Source organism: Zingiber officinale, chromosome 4A (genome assembly GCF_018446385.1).
Source record: "Zingiber officinale cultivar Zhangliang chromosome 4A, Zo_v1.1, whole genome shotgun sequence".
Classification (NCBI taxonomy): domain Eukaryota; kingdom Viridiplantae; phylum Streptophyta; class Magnoliopsida; order Zingiberales; family Zingiberaceae; genus Zingiber; species Zingiber officinale.
In genome coordinates, this window is record NC_055992.1 from 87,825,904 (window position 1) to 87,846,418 (window position 20,515).

Here is a 20,515-nt window from a genome sequence, read left to right on the forward strand (position 1 = left end):
CGTTGTTTAACCCTTGTGTCTAAGTGTGCAGGAACTTAGGAACACAGGAAGTCGAGTGGAAGACGCGGCTAGCGAGAAGGACGGCACGGGAGAGAGCCGACGGGCTCGGTGCATCCGAGGGATGAGGTGTCCGCGGAAGAGTACACCGGTGGACGAGAAGAACGTGCGCGGCGTTCGAGGGACGAGAAACCGGGAAGGAAGACTGCTCGAGGAGAAGGCCGGAACATGAGTTCGGGTGAGCCCTATTCCGGATGGCCGAGATCACCCAAGCTAGTGGAGCCGGAACAGAAGACCCGGACCGAGACGAGCTGAACCGAAGCGGAGCGACCAGACGAAAAAAGTCAACCAGAGTTGACTTTTGGGGTCCGGGGCGCCCGGAACCATCCGGGGCGCCCGGAATGAGGTTTTTGACCAGATCGAGTCAAACTCGATCTGAACGTTGGGGAATAAAGTTTTATCTCCCCAGGCCCGGAACCCTTCCAGGCGCCCCGACCAAGGCTATAAATATAGCCTTGGTCCAGAAGCAATCAGAAATTCAGAACAACTACTTGTAATCCAGTGCTTTCATTTGTGTTATTTCTTTCTATGCTCTCAACACTGTAAGAGGCTACTCCGCCCAGAGGAGAATCAATTAGTGCGCCTTCTTTGCCTTGGATTAGCAATCCTCTGATTGCAAACCAAGTAATTCCTCTGTGTCTATTTTCTGTTTTTTTAGTCTCTGCCTTTTAATTACAAGTTCTTTTAAGTTAGTTGAATATCCGAGAAGGGTTTTTTTTTGTTTTTATTTTGTAGGGCAATTCACCCCTCCCCTCTTGCCGGCCTCCAAAGGGACCTATAGTTTAGGAATTTTGAGCTTTCTTGTTACTGATTTACATGTTGTTTCTAATTTTTGATACACCTTGATACTCCACAGTTACTAAAAAGTGTTATTCTTGACAATTTTGCATTTGCTAATTAAAAATTTGCAAACGGAATTAACAGCAATCCAAAAACTGGCTCTTGTTGATACATTCATGGACCATTTCATTCCTTCAAATTTAGTTCAATTTAATTAATCACGAGAGACAAAACAAAATTTTGTACCACAATTCAATTTCAGTTGTTGTTGGTCAGAATCAGCACAGAATTCCTTCATTCAAACATTTCATTTCTGCACATTCCAGTTTTTACAGCTCACTGCATCTTTCCAGTAATTTGGAGTCAGAAACTGTAGTTGACAATCTGATGTTCTTGGTCCTGCTCCTTTGAAACATTTTCCAATAGCAACAACATCAGTGTCAGTCTTATTGGCTGATTCTAAACTTGTATACTTAGTAAAGACCCAAAATTCACCATTTGTTAAGCTAATGAAAATGTCATCTTGTTGCATTATATGTAAGAGTTGCTAAATGTTTCAACTGCTATAATATAATTTCAGAATTAAGATTCCAAAATGTCACTGATCAGAATGTCCAAAAACTGGACAGTATCAGAATTCAAGTCCACTGAAATTATATGTTCTGAGCCATGTAAATCTCAAAAAGAAGACATCAACAAATGGCAATGGAGTGATAACAAGTTTGATTAAAGTTATTTCCAGCTAGAGACTTTCGGAATAGATTGGCACAATTCTTACTCCTCAAGAGCAGGTCAACACAAAACTGAATACTCCTGCATTTAAATACTGAAATTCTAAACAGGTGTCCAAACATTAGAAATAATCTATTCATACAGCTCTTGGAATACATCTTTAGCACCAAATATGGGCTGCTATTCAGTTTGTTCCATTACATTCCTACACTTCTTCAATTCCAGAATAGAACTAATATTCAACAATAGCATACAGAATTGACACCAACAGAATTTCAATTACAAATTCCAGAACTCATATTTACAATTCCAATAGTGTCATTCAAAACCTACACTTTAGTTTCAATCATTTTACTTCTGTGGAACTTCGAATTTCTGCATTTAAACTTATCTTTGAACATTCAATATTCCGACCATTAGAAAATGCATCCCAACATTTAAAAACACTACACAACAATCTTAAAATTCCCAATCTCCATGAACTTTGATCATATGTAATCTCATCATACTTAAAATATTGAACCATCATTGAACAATCAAACTCATCAAGATAATCAACCAAAACCCTCAATGAAATGGACCAAGCAAAGATTATCAAGGGTTTGATTAATAGATAAAATGAAAATATTTAAATAAAATTGTGGGGAAAGAAATTAGAATTTATGATGGAACAAGAATGATAAGTTTCCTTTATCTCCATGCATAATATGTTATTGTGACTTTGAAAAGAAGCAAAGCAAGTTCTAGAATTTCAATTGTTGTGAGTGCATGTCACACAAAAATATAATAACGTATAGGCTTAAAGTGGCCCTCACTAGGCAATTTAATGGAATCAAGCTCAATTAACAAAAATGGACTCCACCACCATTTTAACCAATATCATGTAAGAAAAACATCCAATCATGTCACATGGCCTAAAATTGATGATCAAATTTAAAAAGCTTTTACCATCTTAAAAATATTACTAGAAAATTCCATGGAGGATTTATTCTAAATAAAATGCTATGTATTAAACAAAATGCAAAGTATGGAAATAAAATGTAATTGCTAAGTATAAAACTAGAGGAACGTATAAAGCAAGAATTTATTAACTAAGCATGAATTAAAATGCAAAAGAAAGTGAAATTAGAACCAACTCCCCTAGATTTCGGGCGGTTGAAGTAGATTTAAAAGAAGAATCCACCCCGGTAGTGGAGTATCCTTGGTTGTAATCAAATTCTTTTTATTCACCATTTTTCTATTGCAAATTCTTTCTGGAAATCTGAGGCGGTTCAGTTCAAGCATCCACTTCGGGAGCTTATATTCTTCTGCAACATCAACAAAAGAAAAACCATCCCATACACATGTGGGATGAAAAAAAAATAGGAGAATATTAGTGTGGGTTGAAGATATATCAGGAAATGAATCACAACTAATGAAATCAATAAATGACACATCTATTGAATTTTCTAAAAAATACAAAAATCACTAACCTTGTCATGTTCATAGGTACTTGGAGTGGTGATTATTACCTCATCCTTATCATGTAATAGCTCAAACTCTTGTTCTGGTGAATGTACATCTTCATGTGGTGATCCTTGGGGCTCTGCCTCCATAGCACAGTCCCTACACTTACATCATCAAATTCTGGTGATCATTGGGGTAGTGCTTCCAGAAATCATTCCCCTACACTTAAATCAACTTCTGCTTCAAATCCTGCATAATTTCCAACATCTAGAGCAACATCATTAGTAGAATCAAAATTATATTCAACTACATCATCACAACAATAAAAAGTACTTAAAGAATCTAGTGAAGAAGTAGATGCAGTGTCAGGCCTGACAAGTGCTCCACAATCCATCTTCTCACTGGCACTTCGTGTTTGTAATTGATGAATAGATGATGTAATCTAATCTAACTGATTCTGTATGTTCTGTATCCTTGAGAATTGTTTCTCTTGATGTTCACTCATTTATTGCATAATCTCTCTGAGTTTCCATGTTGACTCATCCATCTGAGAGTTATTTTGTTGAAAAGAAATTGGCATAAAATTAGTTGAAACCTCTTGAAATCCATATGAATTTTGGTAGGCTGGATATGGCTCAATAAATAGTCCTTGTGCATTTTCATACCTGAAACATAAATTATCCACCCAATTAGCATTAAAACCATTTGAAAATGACTCATACCTATTTTGTGGATCCATTGTTGGGTAAATTTGATACTCAGGCTGAAAATGATAACTCTCCATTCCACCTTTAAAATTCTGAAAATATGGATCCATGCTAAAGAAATCTCTTGTCCTTCACTACAACACTAGAACTCAAAATTAGAAGATTCAAGAGCATAAAGTTTCATACACACGAAAACATAAACAGTAAAAGCACTTAAAAATTCAAGAACAAATCAACATGATATAAAAATAAATAAGTAATCAAACCAATCAACATGTTAACAAAATAAACCAATCAATGCACAATCTAAAATAAACACATACTACTAGTTATTTCCCCGGCAACGACGCCAAAATTTGGTGTCGGCCATTTTGCATGTCACGAGGCGCTCAAAATTAATTAAAATTGAAACTCACATTAACTAAAATAACACGTGTAGTAAGGAGTCCCAAGTCGTATTTTTTTCCAAGGGCAACTAATTAATATGTGAATACTCTAGAATTGATTCAAGTAAAGCTATAACATCAATAAGGTCTAAGCATGATCTAATTTCTTTCTCACTAAGTTAGTTTCAATTAAACTCGGATTTAAATGCACCATTGAATCAAAAAAATCATTCATCAACTCTTCAATTCACAACACAAATTTACTCAACAATTAAACTCATAGGTTCAAACAAAATCATATTAAACAGAGGTAACAATCAAAACTAAAGTTGATCAATCTTCATTTAAGCAAGATCACAAGTACAAAAACCAAAATCAGAGCAAAAAATTACTAACTAAATCACAAAAACCTACAACTATCAGTATCAGTAGCAGAATTCAACAGAAACTAGATCTAAGGTCAGGGTTGTAAGAAAGAAATCACAAACAGAATTGCAGAAATTCAAGCAAGAATAGAATGGTAAAGACAAGAGATCAGATCTTCAGATCTGATCAACGACATGGCAAATTCATAGAGCCGTAAATTTGGATTAGGCCCGTCGGGTTGGCCCGTCCCGCCAAACCAATTAAGCGGGTTGGGTTGGAATTTTATCAACCCAAGTCCGCCGTGGGCCGACCCGCCTAGGCCCGCGACCCGCGCGGGTCGGCCCGCGATGGGCTTGGGTTGGCCTGCGGGTTGAGAATCACATGTAAGCAGTTTATATCAGTAGTCAATGCTGCAACTATGAGAGTACCAGGGGTTAAATTATAGCATTTCATTATCTTCTTCGTTGAGAGGAATATTAATTAGGAAAAGCCCATATTTGTGAAGTTGAGTGTGATAGACAAAAGTTACAGAAATATATATGCACACAAAGTCGATTAATCTTAAAAGTAGATGACCTTCTTATTTGATTCGTTTATGGGATAAATCTGAAACATACATTATGCACAATGAAGAGTTTGGTGTGTGTACCCAAACTAGATGGCCTTCTTAAAAGTAAATGACCTGCTTATTTGATTCGTTTACATAGATACAGCTAGGGTATCACTGACCTAAACTGCTCGACGCACAACCAGGAGTCATAATTACTATTCCTTTTCGTTGCACAATTTTATGGCAGTTTATTATCTTTCTTTGTTATAATTTTAAAATAAAAATAGTACTTTTGACCCAACATAAGTACTTGTTTATGTCCATTTATATTTAAAATACTTGTTTATGAATACATTTGATTGATAAAATATTTCCGAAGTAAAACATTGAAGATATGAACTCTTATTTTTAAATTTTTTTTAAAAAAATTGATAGGCCCGCGGGTTGGCCCGCCAAACCCGCGACCCGCCTTGGATTGGGTTGGGTTAAAAATTTCCTAACCCGCCAAGTTGACAACCCGCCCCGCCCCGGCCCGCCAAATGGTGGGCCCGCCACGAGCCGACCCGCCTCGCCATGGGTTGGCCCGTTTGACAGCTCTACAAATTCATTAACATTCAAAAGAAAACAGAAACTCTAGCATTCTTCAATCCAAATCCGGAACAAATCTCATCAATCTGTTGTACAACAAAAATGTCATCGGAAACCTCCCCTCAAGCTTTCAACAACTAATCTCTAACCTCCAACTATTACCAGTAGGTGCTCATAGTCTTTGGAAACCTCCCCTCTAACTCCCATCCTTCTGATAATCTCACCAGCCGAAGAAAACAGAGCTTGACTCTGTGAATTTTGCAAACCGGATCAAATGGCCAATTCATCCAAGTTATGATATGGAATGGAAGTCGGAATGAGATCTAAGACTCAAAGAAACCTCCCTCTGAGCTCAGTTGGATGTGAAAATCACTGAACAAGAAACCTCCCTTGCACAGGATCGCGGCGATGAATAGAACCAAGACGGGTCGAGAAACCTCCCTCCAGCACTCTCTAATCATCGGAAGATGAACGCCGGCAGCTGGAGATTGTCGTCGTTGAAGAAGTTAGCTCTCGGATCTGGTTTTGAGGAACGGGAGCATCGGCGTCGCGGCGGAGAAGAACGTGAATAGTGAAGAAATCGCGAGGAAGCCGAGCCCGAGCACTGTAGCTTCTCACGCGGGTTTTAAATCCTCCCTTCTCTGATCGGACGACTGAGATTTCTCGGAGCTTGATCAACGGTGGAAAACAGTCTAAATCCGATCCAATAGTACTGATCTTCATCTATGGTCCAGATCTGCTCCTCATTAGGTTGGATGGGCCATATCTTCAACGGATGGCCTAGATCTTCAACGGATGGCCTAGATCTGCTTAATCTTCAATGGACAGTCCAAAACACTCCAAGGCTTGATCGACTTGATTAGCCCTTGATTTGAGCCCAAATGTGGCTTGATCTGATCTGATCCATGACCCTTTTGATGCCTACAAAATAAGAATCAAATATTAGCACTAAATACTATGAAAATTAGTTAATTTACAATTAGGTCCAACATAGAATGAAATTATGAAATATAGAGTAAATATGACTTTAAGCTATGAAAATATCATTAAAAACATGCATCATGAATCAAGATAATATAGTCAAAATCATGGTTATCACGCCTCTAAGAGGATAAAGCTTAACCTCTAGCGATAAGACTTTATCCTCTCTTAAAGGATACTGGAGGTGCCTCCAACTAACTTGAGGGTGCCTCCCTTGAAGGCACGAGGGCGCCTTCCATCTTCCTTGAAGGCTCCTTTCACAAGGGTGGAAGGGCGTCTTCCATCTTCCTTGAGGGTGCCTTCCACCAGTCATCTTGAATAGTTAACCTTCAAGAAAGGTTAACTTTTCCTCGCTCTTCCTCTTTGGTGATGCTCTAGCTGTCGGGTGATGCCCCGGTCGTCCGGAGTTGAGCTCACACGAACCCAACTTTGACCTTCTCCTCGAGCAAACCTCCTTCCTGACTTCTCGTCCCTCGTATGTCTCGTACGTCATTCTCATCCACCGGTGTACACTTCCGCAACAACTCGTTCCTCGGATGTACAAAGTCCGTCAACTCACTTCCCATGTCATCCTTCTCGCTAGCCATATCTTCCACTTAACTTTTTGTATTCCTAAGCTCTTGTACATTAAGACACAAGGCATTAAAAATAACAGGACTTAACTTGGTTGACTACATCAAAACCAACCTGAGGTACTTACAATTTTAAGGACATGTGAAATCTTTGGGACTTCGTAAAATATAACACATTATAAAGATAATTAGATATATGAAATGTCATGATCTATTAAGTGTAAATGTCTTTGTTACAATTGAATAAAATCTGAATAAGAATGTTGGCAGGTTGAGATTGATCCACTCACATAGACAATCATCTCTATTTTGTTAAGTGCAAATAGAGCAAAGTTATTTATGGGACAGCTAATGAAGTTGTGCATGGAGACATACCTGAAAGTTAGGGTCGTCTTGATTGTTATATCAAGATAAGATCATTTATGAAATTGATAATGATCAGAGTAAATGTACCTACCATTTACTGAACCTGCTGAAGGTCAGATTTGAATTCAGGATTAGACATTAGAAATGTTTAGATCACAAATTTGTAGGATGTTGAAATTGAGAAAAATTGACACTCTTTATTAGTAAAGAGAAAAACATTGTAGCGTATGATTCATAACACATGTGCTATAGTGACAATGAGGTAGTAGAAGAATGGATCTCTGCTTCTCTACTATATGAGGCCCTTAACATTATAAGTTAATCTCAGTTTTACCCTAAGTGATTATTTAACTATATAAGTTAATCTCAGTTTTACCCTAAGTGATTATTTAACTATCGACTTTAAGTTCCAATCAGTGACTGCTACTTTAGCATGTATTCTATTGGCTATGGATGATTCAGTCTATAGAGCATAAATAGGAAAACAATTGATTACAATGAATAGATTATAGTTAAAATGGAAGATTAAAATAGATTTACATCTTTAGCATTTATTCACGGGTCGACCAATTATATTTTTTGTATTGAGTACTTAAAATGTGATTGTGAATACTAATGATATTGATTAAAGATATTAAACATTCGCTCGACCTAATAGTCATTATGAGAGATTAGAGATGTTTGTATTGATGTAAATAATTTAATCTAGGATGAATGTAAGATACTGATGTCTCCAATTCGTGTATAATAGAGCCATTAAGTTAAGTGTAGTAACTTTTTTAGTATTGATTGTTCAGTGTCTTTGCTGTCGCACGAACACTTTTCCTTAAATATGCATTGGATATTCTAATATGATTCTTGTGACTAAATCCTCATATGATGTTTATAACTAGACCCTTATATGATTTTTGTGGCCATCTGATCTTTATGAATATTTTTATCTTTGTAACTTAACTAGGACGAGTAAGAGATATTGGAGATAACTCTCACATCTACACCTTGTGTAGACAAGGTAGACATGGTAACCACCCATGTCTACACGTGTAGTTAGCCTTTAAATAGGTGTCCAAGTAGAAGATCAAGAGAGGGGAGAGGTGCTATTAAAAGGTTTCGTTTTGGAGACGGTGTCTCTTCCAAAAATCTCTGAGGAAGATCATTCATTGCCAAACAGGATTTGATTTGTGAAATTGTGAAGGATAATTCTATCTCCTGTGATTGCTCCTCCGGGGACAAGCATGAAAGTCACGAGTTGCCATCATCAATCGTTCACGAAGAACACAAGATCTGCTGCTAATCCACTATAAGTATTTACAAATTTCGTATTTGTATTTCATGCGATAGATTGCTACAATCTCATTATTAGCCTTGTTTGTCATTCGATCGTCGTGTGAGAAGAAGAATAAGTTGGCCATCACAATGAAACACGCCTGTTCTTGGACCCCAAATAAGCAAATATATAGAGAAGTATATATCATTAGCTATTCACTTCTTAATTGGCAGAAGAAGATTTGAATACTCAAATCATAGGAAAGAGTTTTATGTGAACTGCTTACCTTTTGCCCGCCAATTGTCTTCACACAATGCACTCTATAGGGCCCCCACAGACTTAGCTGAGTTAGTAGGCAGCAAGTTGATTACCACATGAAGTCTTAGGGTTGAATCTCATAGTTGGTAAGCCGTAAATCCCTGCAACCTAAACTTATCTTACCTACCACTTACCTTCTCAGTTATCATGATTTACTTTCTCCGTGTTGATCCTAGGATAGATTGACGAGGCGATAGAGGTGAGCATATTCACCTTTCGCCACAATGCTCTCTGTAGAGCTCCGTGACAAGCGAGCTCTTATAATGATGCAATTGGTAGTAACTGAACAACATCTTCCTGATAAGCAGCTGAAAATCCATGCTGATTTTGTCTGATTAGGATTAGCACCAAGAAAAGAATTTACAGGGAACACTACCTTCTACCGATAGGATAAACAGTGTAGTTTGAGCACACAAGCAAGATATACAATCAAAATCTCACCAAATTTGAGTAACTGAAAAAAAAATCATGAGCAATTAATACTAAAAGCAACTAGGAACAATTCTCATATGCTCTACCCATTTTGTTTGTTTGTACATATAAAAACATAGATCAAAAAAAGGAAAACCAATAGAAATTACCAAAATACAAGACAGAACAATGTTCCTTTTCATTATTTAACTGTTATATATCATGTACAGTGAATATGGTTAGAATTTGCCACTGTTATATGATGGCACTTTTAATAATTGAACTTTTATAAAACTTATTTTAAAATATTTCTTCACCTTTTGGGAATATTAGGAGAAAGATGATACGCTTACTTACGGAAGCGACTCATCATCCAGTCATAAGGAGAGTAAAAAACATTATTTTCTTCAATTATTAATTGTACTTTTATGACTCATTAAATGGGATATCTGATGCCAATTAAATAAAATTACTATTCGCATTTGATCCTAACAAATAAAATTACTACATGATCATATACTTAACTAAATAAAAATAATAATGAATAAAATTCCACAGTCAATTGTTAGAACCATCAGGTGCACTAGGCTACCTTGTTCAATAGGTAGCATTTAAGATATACTTTCATAGCTAACTCACCACTTGGAATTAGAGAACGTTCTTAGGTAAGTTCGAGGTTTTGAAGATTCCTTTTCATATACATCTTCTCTATCCACTTCAGTTTGGATGGAATTCTTCTTAGTATCGTTTAATGCTTGACATAACATAAGATGCTATACCTGAAAGACCGCAAATTAGTGGTGGTGCAAAATGGATTGGAAATCTCCACAAATACTTTGCTCGACAAACTTAAACTACAAGAATTTCAGTTGACTTGAAAGAAAATTGCTTGAGTTATGGAAGAAAATGTCATCTAAAGATGGCAAAACCAGTCCAGCAATTCAGTTCCAATTTTTTAGTTTGACTGCTAGATCAGTCCGGTCGTTATAACTATGCACTGCACGATCATTGAAGTATACTAATTCAATAAGTAACTCAATAGTATCCAAAAATGTAATGGCAGAAGAACTAATCACTAAGTACTGAACAGGATCAGTTGCCACATAAACTTCACCATTTGACCTCTTTAAGATTTGAGCATCACTTTTTGCTTGTTTCACACTCTACTACTAGAAACTGAACAATCGTTACGAAGTCTCTGATGTCGATGGCATAGGAAAGTTCTGCAATACACAGACATTTTGACGACAATAATCAATGAAATCATGTCCTGGTAGATTTAAGCATGTTATTCCACAAAATTTATACAGGTATGATTTAGAACCATGGCAAAGCCAACAAACATGCGATTGTTTGAATACAATTTGTGGTTATCCATGCATTAAAGCATCATGAGTATCTTAAAGAGGCAAAAGCTATATTGATCCAAGAACCTTACGACTAATTTTTTGGGAAGTGTGTCGAAATACAAACAAAGGTAGACAAGGTGAAGTAAAAAAAGTATAATGATAGCAAATAACCTGTCACTAGGCAGCTCTTCTGAGCAGCAAGGCCAAAATATAAGAGAGACACGAGTCAACAGAAGATAGAGCAACAATGAGCACAGCCACAAGAACAAGGGTAAGCATAGCTGTCCTCAGCTGAAGATGAAAAACAAAAACAATAAAGTTCTAGAATAACTCACATTCATAATTTTTCTAACATAAAGAATTTTTTAAAAAAACAGCAGATTTGTTAGGCAAGCAGCTTTGTCCCATTAGAGTTAATACTGAGGAAACATATGGACTATGAACCAGAGGATGCAAAAACACTCCTGAAACATAAACCTAAACTAACATGATGACTCAATGCTTCTCATCAAACCAAAATTCCAGCACCACTTATCCACATTTTCACAAAGCTTTGAATTGTATCAAGTGTTGTGACCAAGACCTATTTCTGATGCTACATGCCCCATTCAAAAGTCATAACTGTGCTTGAACAACCACATGACTTGTACCATTCTATGCTACGATCTGCCATTATCTCTGATGTAGTCAGTCCTTATATAAGAAGCATTTGCTATACTATTCATGATATATATTTTTGGGTCATGCTATCTTCTTTGTGAAACCAAAGAACTTTTGAACCACATTTCCTAAAGTCCCAAAACACTTTATGCTCCATGTTAGCAACCTTCACAAAAACCTTCAACAAAGTGGCACCATTTCTGCTTAGGACTTCAAAGAGGATGAGTGATGGGTGTGTTTTCATCGTCACCAAACATGGCATTTCATGTTAGGCATCCTCATCAACTAAACCTTTAACAAAAGTTTTAAGTCTCAACTAAGTTTAAATTTTAATCTGATTGCCTCATCCAATATCTTAGCCACCAATATTTATTTGTAGTTAGCTGCTTTCTTTTCCTTAAAATCAAGCACATAGATACATACCCAATACACTACATAACACTGAACCTTCACTGAATTCTTAAAATTGAGTCACTCTAGGAAAATGCAGCTACAATAAGGAGGGAAGTTCATAAGCTTCTCTAAATGGAAAATAGTATGGTTAGAGATGCATCATATTTCAACTTTTAATTCACAAGTTCAATTTCAGAAAAACAAATAAAATTAACAGGTTTTTTTTCTCACAAAAATTAAACTTGAGTAAACAATTGCCAGCAGTTTATACTAGAATTGGCATGGAAAAACTTCTTCATGTCACTGCAACTAGCAATCTATTTTATTTCAATGTTCTCAAAATGTCTGCATCTTATGTTCTCTCGATAATGAAGCTCAAAGCAACCTAATACTCAGGTTATGTTTTCAGTAAGACAACTATCTAAAATTATGAATTTTATACAAGGGTTTTATCTGAAATACACCATATGCCCATTAGGCAATCCAATGATTTGGACAATATAGCTTGTGAAACAATTTTACAGCCCATAAATACAATCACCATGGTTCCAGTGGATTACCAGAGTTAACTCGGATGTGTATTGACCAAATATCTAGGATAGTTGTGTTCACAACATATGCATAATTCATGAAAGGATTGTATGTGGTATCCAGACGCCTAACCCATGGATGGCAAATAAACTTAGGCGACACGGACACCGCTCTTAAAAGATGCATAAATTATCTAGCAGAGTATTAAAAACCATTATATGACGCAAGCCAAAGAAAATGCAGAATCCAATTTGGTATATTGTGCTATTTAAAATTTATATTAAATTAGAAATGTTTAGTTTGTTATTTCAATGGGATCAATTGTCATCTCATAGTGGAATTAACCAGTGGCAAAAGTAGTAATTCATGCATAATGATGCCTTGAGTGTAAAACCAAGAAACTAATTTTAAAGATAATAAGTTCATATGCCAAGAATAATTTTGTCTGCTAGTATTCTCAGGTATACATACCGTGCTTTGAAATGTTGGCCACTCTATGTACTTTATCTGACTAGGCTGTTCAGCTAAGAATACTGCTACAGATGTCAAACTCCTACAGGAACATGCAGAGAGCATAGTGACTTCTGCAAACTTCGTTATCAGAGAGTAGCTCATTTGAAAAAAAACACTTACCATGCAATATCCTTCACCATAGTCTTCCAAAATGGTTCATTGTCAAAATCACCTCCATAAGATAATCTAGGATGGTCATTACTTCTTAATGATGCACATATGAGCTTAGAACCCAAAACTGATTTTATCATAGTTTGTCCAATGTTCTATTCAATAAAGAAAGAATATAATAAAAATAAAAAACATAACTCCAACAACTATTCATTTGAACGTGTTCAAGATAGATTGCAAAAGAACTTAACAAATGAATTGGTATTCCACAGCTGGTAAATTGGAATTGACACAGTGGAAGGCTTGAACAAAAGTGGACCTAGAAGGAGAATGACATGTTACAGAAGTAAGATATTCATCAAGCATAAGTATTCAATCATGCATTTCATGAACAGTATGAACAATAAAGAGTAGGCAGTGCAGACCAAAACCTGAACGAGGTGTGATGCCGCCAGCAATTGCCATCTTCTTTTTATGAAAATCGAAACAAAATTTAAAAAAAAAAAAGATATTATACTAGAGTGGTTGATGTAAATAGTTTATCTTCATGAAAAATGGAACAAAAACCAAAGCACCAAAAGTCCAACAAACAATAGAAAACAGGAGGGGGTAAAGACAAGCAGTTTTACATAATTGAATATGTTTGATGCGACCATGTCTATTAACTGAAGGGATCAAAACATTAATTTTGAAATACGATAAACCTTTCCAAAATGTCAAAATCTAATAATAAGATATTATTGGGCTTTATGTTGCTCGGCAGAATGAGAGTTGTATTACAACCCATCTACTGACGGCTCATAATCTAGTACCATTGATCCTGTAATTTATACAATTTCAGGGTAGATGATTACCTTCTATCCAAAATGAGTCAATCATTACTTTTCCTATACTTCACTGGTAACATACTCAATTAAAACTTCCAATGCAATGCAACGAAAGATGCAGGCATGGAAATGATGTATGTTTAAGCAGAATGAATTTTATATCGCTTTGCTATGAGATTAAAGTACAACATTCAGGAAAAAAAAATCCTAAGATGTCAATTAAGTTGTTCCTCTCAATTGGGTGTTCATCCATATCACCCTAAGAATTATTCTTTTGAACGTTTCATCTAATCCATCATTTTAGAGTGATGGTATAAGAAAGGCTAGGTTAGTATAAAAGAGGGGAAGGGAAGCCCTAACCTTATAAGCAACTTCTAATCCTTGCATTGCAGTATACATTAGATATCTCAGGATTTATAAGACATCTGTCGCATATGTTATTTCGCTTTCGCCTCCGTTCTGTAAGGTAGCGATATGGATGTAAAGTTTGGTTCGATGCTAAACAATTCGCGCATGTTCATAGACATAGTTATTAATCTTACTTTTCAATCAGCAGTGTCAAATTTTTGCATGAACAACGGCATGACTATGAACATGCGTTAATTATTTTCAACAACGAGAAGCTGGCAGGGATTGGTGAACGATGGCGTACTTTGAGGCTACAAGCGTCCAAGAGTTCTCCTCGCTTCGTAGGGCCTTCGTCCGCGTACTTAGCAGCAGAGAGGGATGCTCGAAACGGAGGAACGGAGGTAGAGAAGCGTCAGGTTGTGAGGGAGGTAGATCGGGAGGCAGAGGAGATCGAGCGTCCGGCAGCAGAGAGGGGGCGGAGCGTTCGGCTAGGAGCTCTATCGAAGAGGGTGTCGCGGGGGGGTCGAAAGAGGAGGTCGAGTCCATAGGTTAGGTTAGATTTTATTAACGCTTAATAATAAAATAAAATAATAAAATTTAATTAAAAAAAGTGAAGTAATACGTCACAATAATATTTTAAAATAAATTTAAAATTTTTAAAAAAAATTATTAATTAAGCATTCAAATTATCTTCAACTCAAGAATGTACATATGCATTAGTCTCTACCCTGTCATGTATGTCAAGTTGGACATACAGGAAATACAAAATATCTTGGAAGTTTATTTATAGTAAAAAGAAATCTTTAAACCCTTAAAGATATATTATAAAAATCAATCCCAAAGTTAAATATGTGATGTAATTAGTGCGTTTTTGTTTCAGTTTAGATTGATTTGCAAATTAACTAAAATGAAATAGTATGATAAAAAATTATTAATTTTTAAGTATTCATTAATTTATAATAATTTATAGTTAAAAAATATATTTTTTATATTAAAATAATCTAAAATGTCCTTCAACAAAATACTCAATAATTGATCTGGTCTTTGAAAAAAAATTATGACTTTAATTTTTTTTTTTTTTAAGAGAAAAGATATACCATTGTTTTCAAGTGATTTAATATGTCAGTTCTATAATAAAACATAAATAGATAAATTATAAGAGTATTTTGTCCTAATAATCTTTTGTGTGGGAGAGATACCTAACGAGTTAGCTTGTACCGTTAAAAATTAACCTTAAAATTTATTGAAGTAAATATTTATGTAAATACTAATTGTATCAATATGTGAAGACTTTGATTTTTCAATTATTATTAGAGTAAAAAGTGATATCATTTATCATAAATTATCATTGGCCCTATAGTAAAATATAAGATCAGGTACTACCGTACTAGCATTTTGCATTTGCTTGGAAAGGAATATCATTGTCTTTATAGAAGGAATGTCTTTTATGTTAATGGTAATTACCCATCAAAAGAATGACTTTGACTTTTCTTTTTCATATTGATTTTTGTTAAAGATTCTTTTCGCACATGGGATTTTTAAATCCAAAATATGGATACTCGGAATCATTGTCAAGGAATTCTTGAAATATTAAAAAGTTACAACTTGACCACTTCTTTCATAAAAAAGTAGAATCGCTTGATAACGTAGAAATTCAAGTGGAATAGTTTAAACTAAATAAATAAAGAAAGAAAGAATGGCAATAATTGTGGCTACCTTGGTGATAAGCTTTTCTAATCATAAATTCAAAGAGTAGGAAATTTAAAGAACACGTTGATAAAGTGTTGAATAGTTAGTTGAATGGAAGACGGATTAAAATGAGGATTTATTTCTTAGATGGGCAATAATTCAAATTGACATGTTTAATTATGGTGTTAATCATTATAGCAAAAAATGATTCGCCCGTCCCAACGTCAAAAGCAAAATTTTGTCAAAAGTTTTACTTACTTTTCTAGACAAAAGCAAAATTTTGATTAGAAACTTGTTAACATAATTCTGTAACACAAATGCAACTTTTTTTTGAATTCATATAGTAAGTCCATTTCATATTGTATATCATTTTAGCTTCAAATAAAATGATCTCCAAGATTCGGTATAGTAAGTCAATTTAATGGTCAAAAGACTTAGTAACTATTTCGTATTTTTGGCATTGGACATTAGAGAAAAAAAAACAATGTGCCTTGCATTTAATACTGTTTTTTTAACTTTATTATTTTTGACACAAATGCAAATTGTGTCACACCCTTATTAATTGCCATTGCAATGTTAATTATGTCAAAGAAAGCTTTCATAACTTATCACAATAATCATACAATCTTACCACTATAAAATTATATAATTATTACCAACAGTTAATTTAATAACAAACATGTTAGATCCCAAAAAAAAATCCATTAAGAGCTCAATCTATGTAACAGCATTATTAAAATAAATTTGACATTGTCATTTCTACGTTCCTTCCTAAAGACGGATTAGCCTCACATCCAACACTGATTTAAAACAAATAAACAAACGAACCAACCAAGAAAATCACAGTAGAAAATGGACTAATAACTCAAAAGGAGGGTGACGCTATCCGCGTTTGGGAAGTTGCAGAGGCAGTAAGGGACTCAGAGTAGGTGACTTCATCATCATCACCACTCTCACCATCTCTACTGCATGATCCGGGCAGTAATTGCTCGGCTTGTTGCTGCCGCTGCTTTGGAGAAATCAAATCCGATGAGAATCTCGCCGCCGCTAACTCCGGTGGCGGTGGGACCAAAATTCCACCGACCAACACAATCTGTGGCGCCAGGGCGCTGCTGGTGCTCTGAGCTGCCGTGCCTGGTCGTCTATTGTTTAGTCGGTATTTCTGCACAAAAAAAACTTCATGTTCTTGATCTTTTGTCAAACTCCATAAACAGCAATGGACCAAATAGCGCACTTAAAATTCAGGAAATCTGAAAGTTACGTAAGTCTTTTGAAAAATCCATAAACTTTAAGTGATCCTTGTGATAAAAAGCCGAAGATTAAACTTGATGTGAAGGATCAATTTGTTATCGACTCCATATACAAAAGGATCAATTAACTGTGAAGGGAGTAGTACTACATCTCATACAGCTTGCAGTCTACATCCTAAACTTCGATAATTGACAAGACAATTACTGGGACCGCCGACATTAGATTTAGGGGTGTTTGGTTCTTTCCTAGAAATAGAAATCGGAATGGGAATCATTATATTGTGGAATGAGAATGGGTATGAGCATGGATATCACTCTTAAAAGCAATGTTTAGTTACTTGCATATTTTCTATCGGAATAAATCAAAATTTCTTTTTTTACCCTTAAAAGAAAATAAGAGAAAAAATTAGATATGAGAGAAAGATGAATGTGAAAGAAAAATATGATGAAAGAGAATGATGAAAGAGAAAGTATGATGAGAGAGAAAGTGTGATGAGAAAAGAGAGTATGATAGGAGAGAAAGTGATGAGAGAAGATGAGAGAGAAAATATGATATGAGAGAAAGTATGATAGGAGATGATGAAGAGAGAGAAAATGTAATGAGAAAAAAAGAGGAGAGAGAGTGTGATGAGAGAGATTGAGGAGAGAGAAAGTATGGTGAGAGAGAAAGTGTGATGAGAAAAAAACGAGAACAATGAGTGTAATGGGAGAGATTGAGGAGAGAGAAAGTATGATAAGAAAAAAAAGAAGGAAGAGAGTGCAATGGAAGAGATTGAGGAGAGAAAAAGTATGATGAGAGAGAAAGTGCAATGAGAAAAAAAAAGGAAAGAGAGTGTGATAGGAGAGATTAAGGAGAAAGAAAGTGTGTGATAAAATGATGTGAGAGAAAATATGATATAAGAGAACAATAAGAGAGAAGTGATATGAAAGAAAAATAAATAAATATATTTTGATGGAGAAAATTTTGATTTTATGTCAAGGGTATTTTTTGAATAAGGAAATTATTTTGATTGATGAAAATAAGGTAATGGCTCATTGAATGGGAGGTACATGGGAATGAGTTATTACCAAATTTTAAGGATTCATTCCTTTATTTGTATTCCTATTCCTATAATCCAAATATTAACAATGACAATCAATGATTTTCATTCTCATTCCTCACTTCTATTCCCCTAAACCAAACGCCCCCTTAACACGAAGCAGTTAATTGACAATGTGGTCCGCAGCATATTTGGAATCTATTGATCTGGATGCTAATCCATGCACCTAATGAGCCAATTGGAAGTTCTCATCCTTATCATGTTTGGTCACATTCTAGAGAACTACACTTGGCACCGAAATATAATGACCTTTTTGTCATATGGGTAAATACGACACCAAGCAATTCTGCCATGAATAAGATAGGAAATATAGGTTATGCTTGGAAGCTGGGACACGTTAATGAAGACAACTAATCTTTTGTGGAAAAAAAATTCAAAGTAGAGTTTGAAGTATGGTGCAAGAAAACAAGAAGAGTAAGGGCCACATGGGGATTCATTGTTGATATTTATAGCATGTAGATAACAAGTCGAGAAATTTGGTTTTGTATCATAATTCACAAGTAATTCTTGGGAGTGAACGAGGTTAAGAGATCTATGTTCCATGGGAGTCATTTACGGCGAGAATTCGATTCTTTGCTTGCGTCATATGCTAACGAAAAGAAAGGAAGGTGCAGTACGTTTACGCGATTGAAGCAGAATTATTCAAATCACCTGCAAATGGCTCTTGACCTCGTCGTTGGTGAGCCCATCCACATTCATCAGCTCTCTGATCTGCTTCGGGGTTGCAACTGAGATGAATTAAATCTAATTTAAGAACTTTATCCACAGGAGTTGAAATTACGCGTGACGATGAGAAGGGTGTGTTAAGGGTCACCATGGATGCCGCCGAGCAGTTGAACAGCGTCGAGGAAGCAGCGGTGCAGCTCCGGCGACCAGCGGCGTCTGACTTTTTGATTGGTCTGAGATTGCCCTTCCTTCTTCTTGTCTCCTCCGCATCTACCGTTACCATCACCTCCGCCGCCGCTACCACTACCGCTAGTGTTGGAACTAGAGGCCGCCGATGCCGACACCAGCGGCGGTGGGGCAGCGTGCTTCTCTCGCTCAAAAGGCTGGAAAGCGCTGCCCATCCTCTTCACGCCTACTGCTATGCCTATGGGCCTCTCTGGCGGTTCCTACAATCGAACAGCAAATAAAAAACCCACACAAACAGAGGGGGAAAAGAATCCTAGAATTAATCTACTAAAACCCAATAAATTAGCTCACCACTTTGGTGCCAGTATCCGCGCACTGATTCCATAGCTGGACAGATCTAAGCCAGTCCGGCTTCGCATCAAACCCGATCGCCACCGGCTCACATATCTCCACGTCCTCCTCCACCGTCGACGCTAAACTCGGCTTCAGCGGAATGAACTCTGCCAATACCGGCTCGTTACCACTCACCGACCTCTCCTCCTCACACATCTGCCACTCCGAGCTTTCGATCGCTGCACCGCCACCGGAATTTCAAGAAACGAGCAACAAAAGTAGAATAAACAAAAACAAAAAGAAGAAGAAAGAAAGGTAAAAAAAAAAAGAGGAAGAGAAACCGAGCCTTGCGTGATGAGTTGAAGGGAAAGCGGCAGCTCTCTCTGGAAGACCTCGATCTTCTTGCGCTCCTCCTCGAGAGCGCGGACGTAGTCATGGCGGAAGCGCTGCCGATCGGCTATCCCCATCTTCTTTCGCTCCGACCTGGTTTTCGATCGTTGGCTTGGGATCCAAGAAAGGGACAAAAAGAGAAGATAACAGAAGAGGAGGAATCGAGGACGATTCGTCGCGTAGAAATAGAAATCCGAATCTTTTCTGATGAAACGGCGAGGAAGACTTTTTGACGATGTGATTACCGAAGGGGTTTATTTATATCAGTTATCTAAAATAATAATGAAAAAAATTAAATATGATATCCAATCGTAATAATTATAAATATAGTAATATAATATATTTAAAAATATTAAAATTAATAGATTTATTTATATAAATGGTCTAAAATAATAATAGAAATATTAAACATAACATACAATCGTAATAATTATAAATATAGTAATATAATAGATTTGAAAATATTTAATTTTTTAATATTTGATTAATGTTGAATATTGATGTTAAATATAATAAATCTCAATTGATTGAAATCAATGAGATTATTTTTCATTATTGTCATTATCCGACAAATATGGTATACAATCATAATAATTATAAATATAGTAATATAATAGACTTGAAAATATTTATTTATTTTAC

The 20,515-nt window shown here is 35.9% G+C and overlaps 2 protein-coding genes and 1 long non-coding RNA gene across 19 annotated transcripts; all 3 read right to left on the reverse strand.

Moving 5' to 3' along the window:
• Positions 1-1,796: 1,796 nt before the first annotated feature.
• Positions 1,797-3,727, reverse strand: LOC121970095. Its single transcript, XR_006108839.1, has 2 exons — positions 3,042-3,727; positions 1,797-2,876 (listed from the first exon to the last, which is right to left on the reverse strand). It is a non-coding gene; the product is annotated as an uncharacterized LOC121970095 (long non-coding RNA).
• Positions 3,728-3,782: 55 nt separating this feature from the next.
• Positions 3,783-14,792, reverse strand: LOC121970096. Of its 17 annotated transcripts, XR_006108840.1 has the most exons (9): positions 14,454-14,792; positions 14,272-14,370; positions 13,510-13,552; positions 13,336-13,403; positions 13,094-13,239; positions 12,932-13,013; positions 11,048-11,167; positions 10,167-10,306; positions 3,783-6,533 (listed from the first exon to the last, which is right to left on the reverse strand). XR_006108840.1 is itself a non-coding variant. In XM_042520540.1 (8 exons), the coding sequence occupies exons 2-7, from the start codon at positions 14,308-14,310 to the stop codon at positions 11,054-11,056; spliced, it is 489 nt and encodes a 162-aa protein (XP_042376474.1). In that variant the 5' UTR covers positions 14,311-14,370; positions 14,564-14,792; the 3' UTR covers positions 10,048-10,750; positions 11,048-11,053. The 17 variants fall into 17 exon arrangements, 16 of the variants coding, with proteins under 16 accessions (XP_042376474.1, XP_042376470.1, XP_042376476.1 ...); XM_042520540.1 differs by lacking the exon at positions 3,783-6,533 and having other exon boundaries at positions 10,048-10,750; positions 13,510-13,549; positions 14,564-14,792; XM_042520536.1 differs by lacking the exon at positions 3,783-6,533 and having other exon boundaries at positions 10,048-10,750; positions 14,564-14,792.
• A 1,835-nt stretch (positions 14,793-16,627) lies between these two features.
• On the reverse strand, positions 16,628-20,107 carry LOC121973419 (transcription factor NIGT1-like). The gene is made up of 5 exons (XM_042524858.1): positions 19,830-20,107; positions 19,502-19,722; positions 19,113-19,410; positions 18,950-19,026; positions 16,628-17,110 (listed from the first exon to the last, which is right to left on the reverse strand). Exons 1-5 carry the CDS (start codon positions 19,948-19,950, stop codon positions 16,814-16,816), a joined length of 1,014 nt encoding a protein of 337 aa, XP_042380792.1. The 5' UTR covers positions 19,951-20,107; the 3' UTR covers positions 16,628-16,813.
• Positions 20,108-20,515: the final 408 nt, after the last annotated feature.

Excerpts from the sequence above, each read along its gene's own strand:
- LOC121970096 (XM_042520536.1), bottom strand. The coding sequence starts at position 14,310 with ATGTATACTGCAATGCAAGGATTAGAAGTTGCTTATAAG. Across the intron at positions 13,240-13,335 it reads TGTGGAATACCAATTCATTT|AACATTGGACAAACTATGAT; the intron begins GTTAAGTTCTTT and ends TTTATTGAATAG. Across the intron at positions 11,168-12,931 it reads GGCCAACATTTCAAAGCACG|CTGAGGACAGCTATGCTTAC; the intron begins GTATGTATACCT and ends TTTCATCTTCAG.
- LOC121973419 (XM_042524858.1), bottom strand. The coding sequence starts at position 19,950 with ATGGGGATAGCCGATCGGCAGCGCTTCCGCCATGACTACGTCCGCGCT. Across the intron at positions 19,027-19,112 it reads ACTGCTCGGCGGCATCCATG|TTGCAACCCCGAAGCAGATC; the intron begins GTGACCCTTAAC and ends AATTCATCTCAG. Across the intron at positions 17,111-18,949 it reads AGGTCAAGAGCCATTTGCAG|AAATACCGACTAAACAATAG; the intron begins GTGATTTGAATA and ends TTTTTTGTGCAG.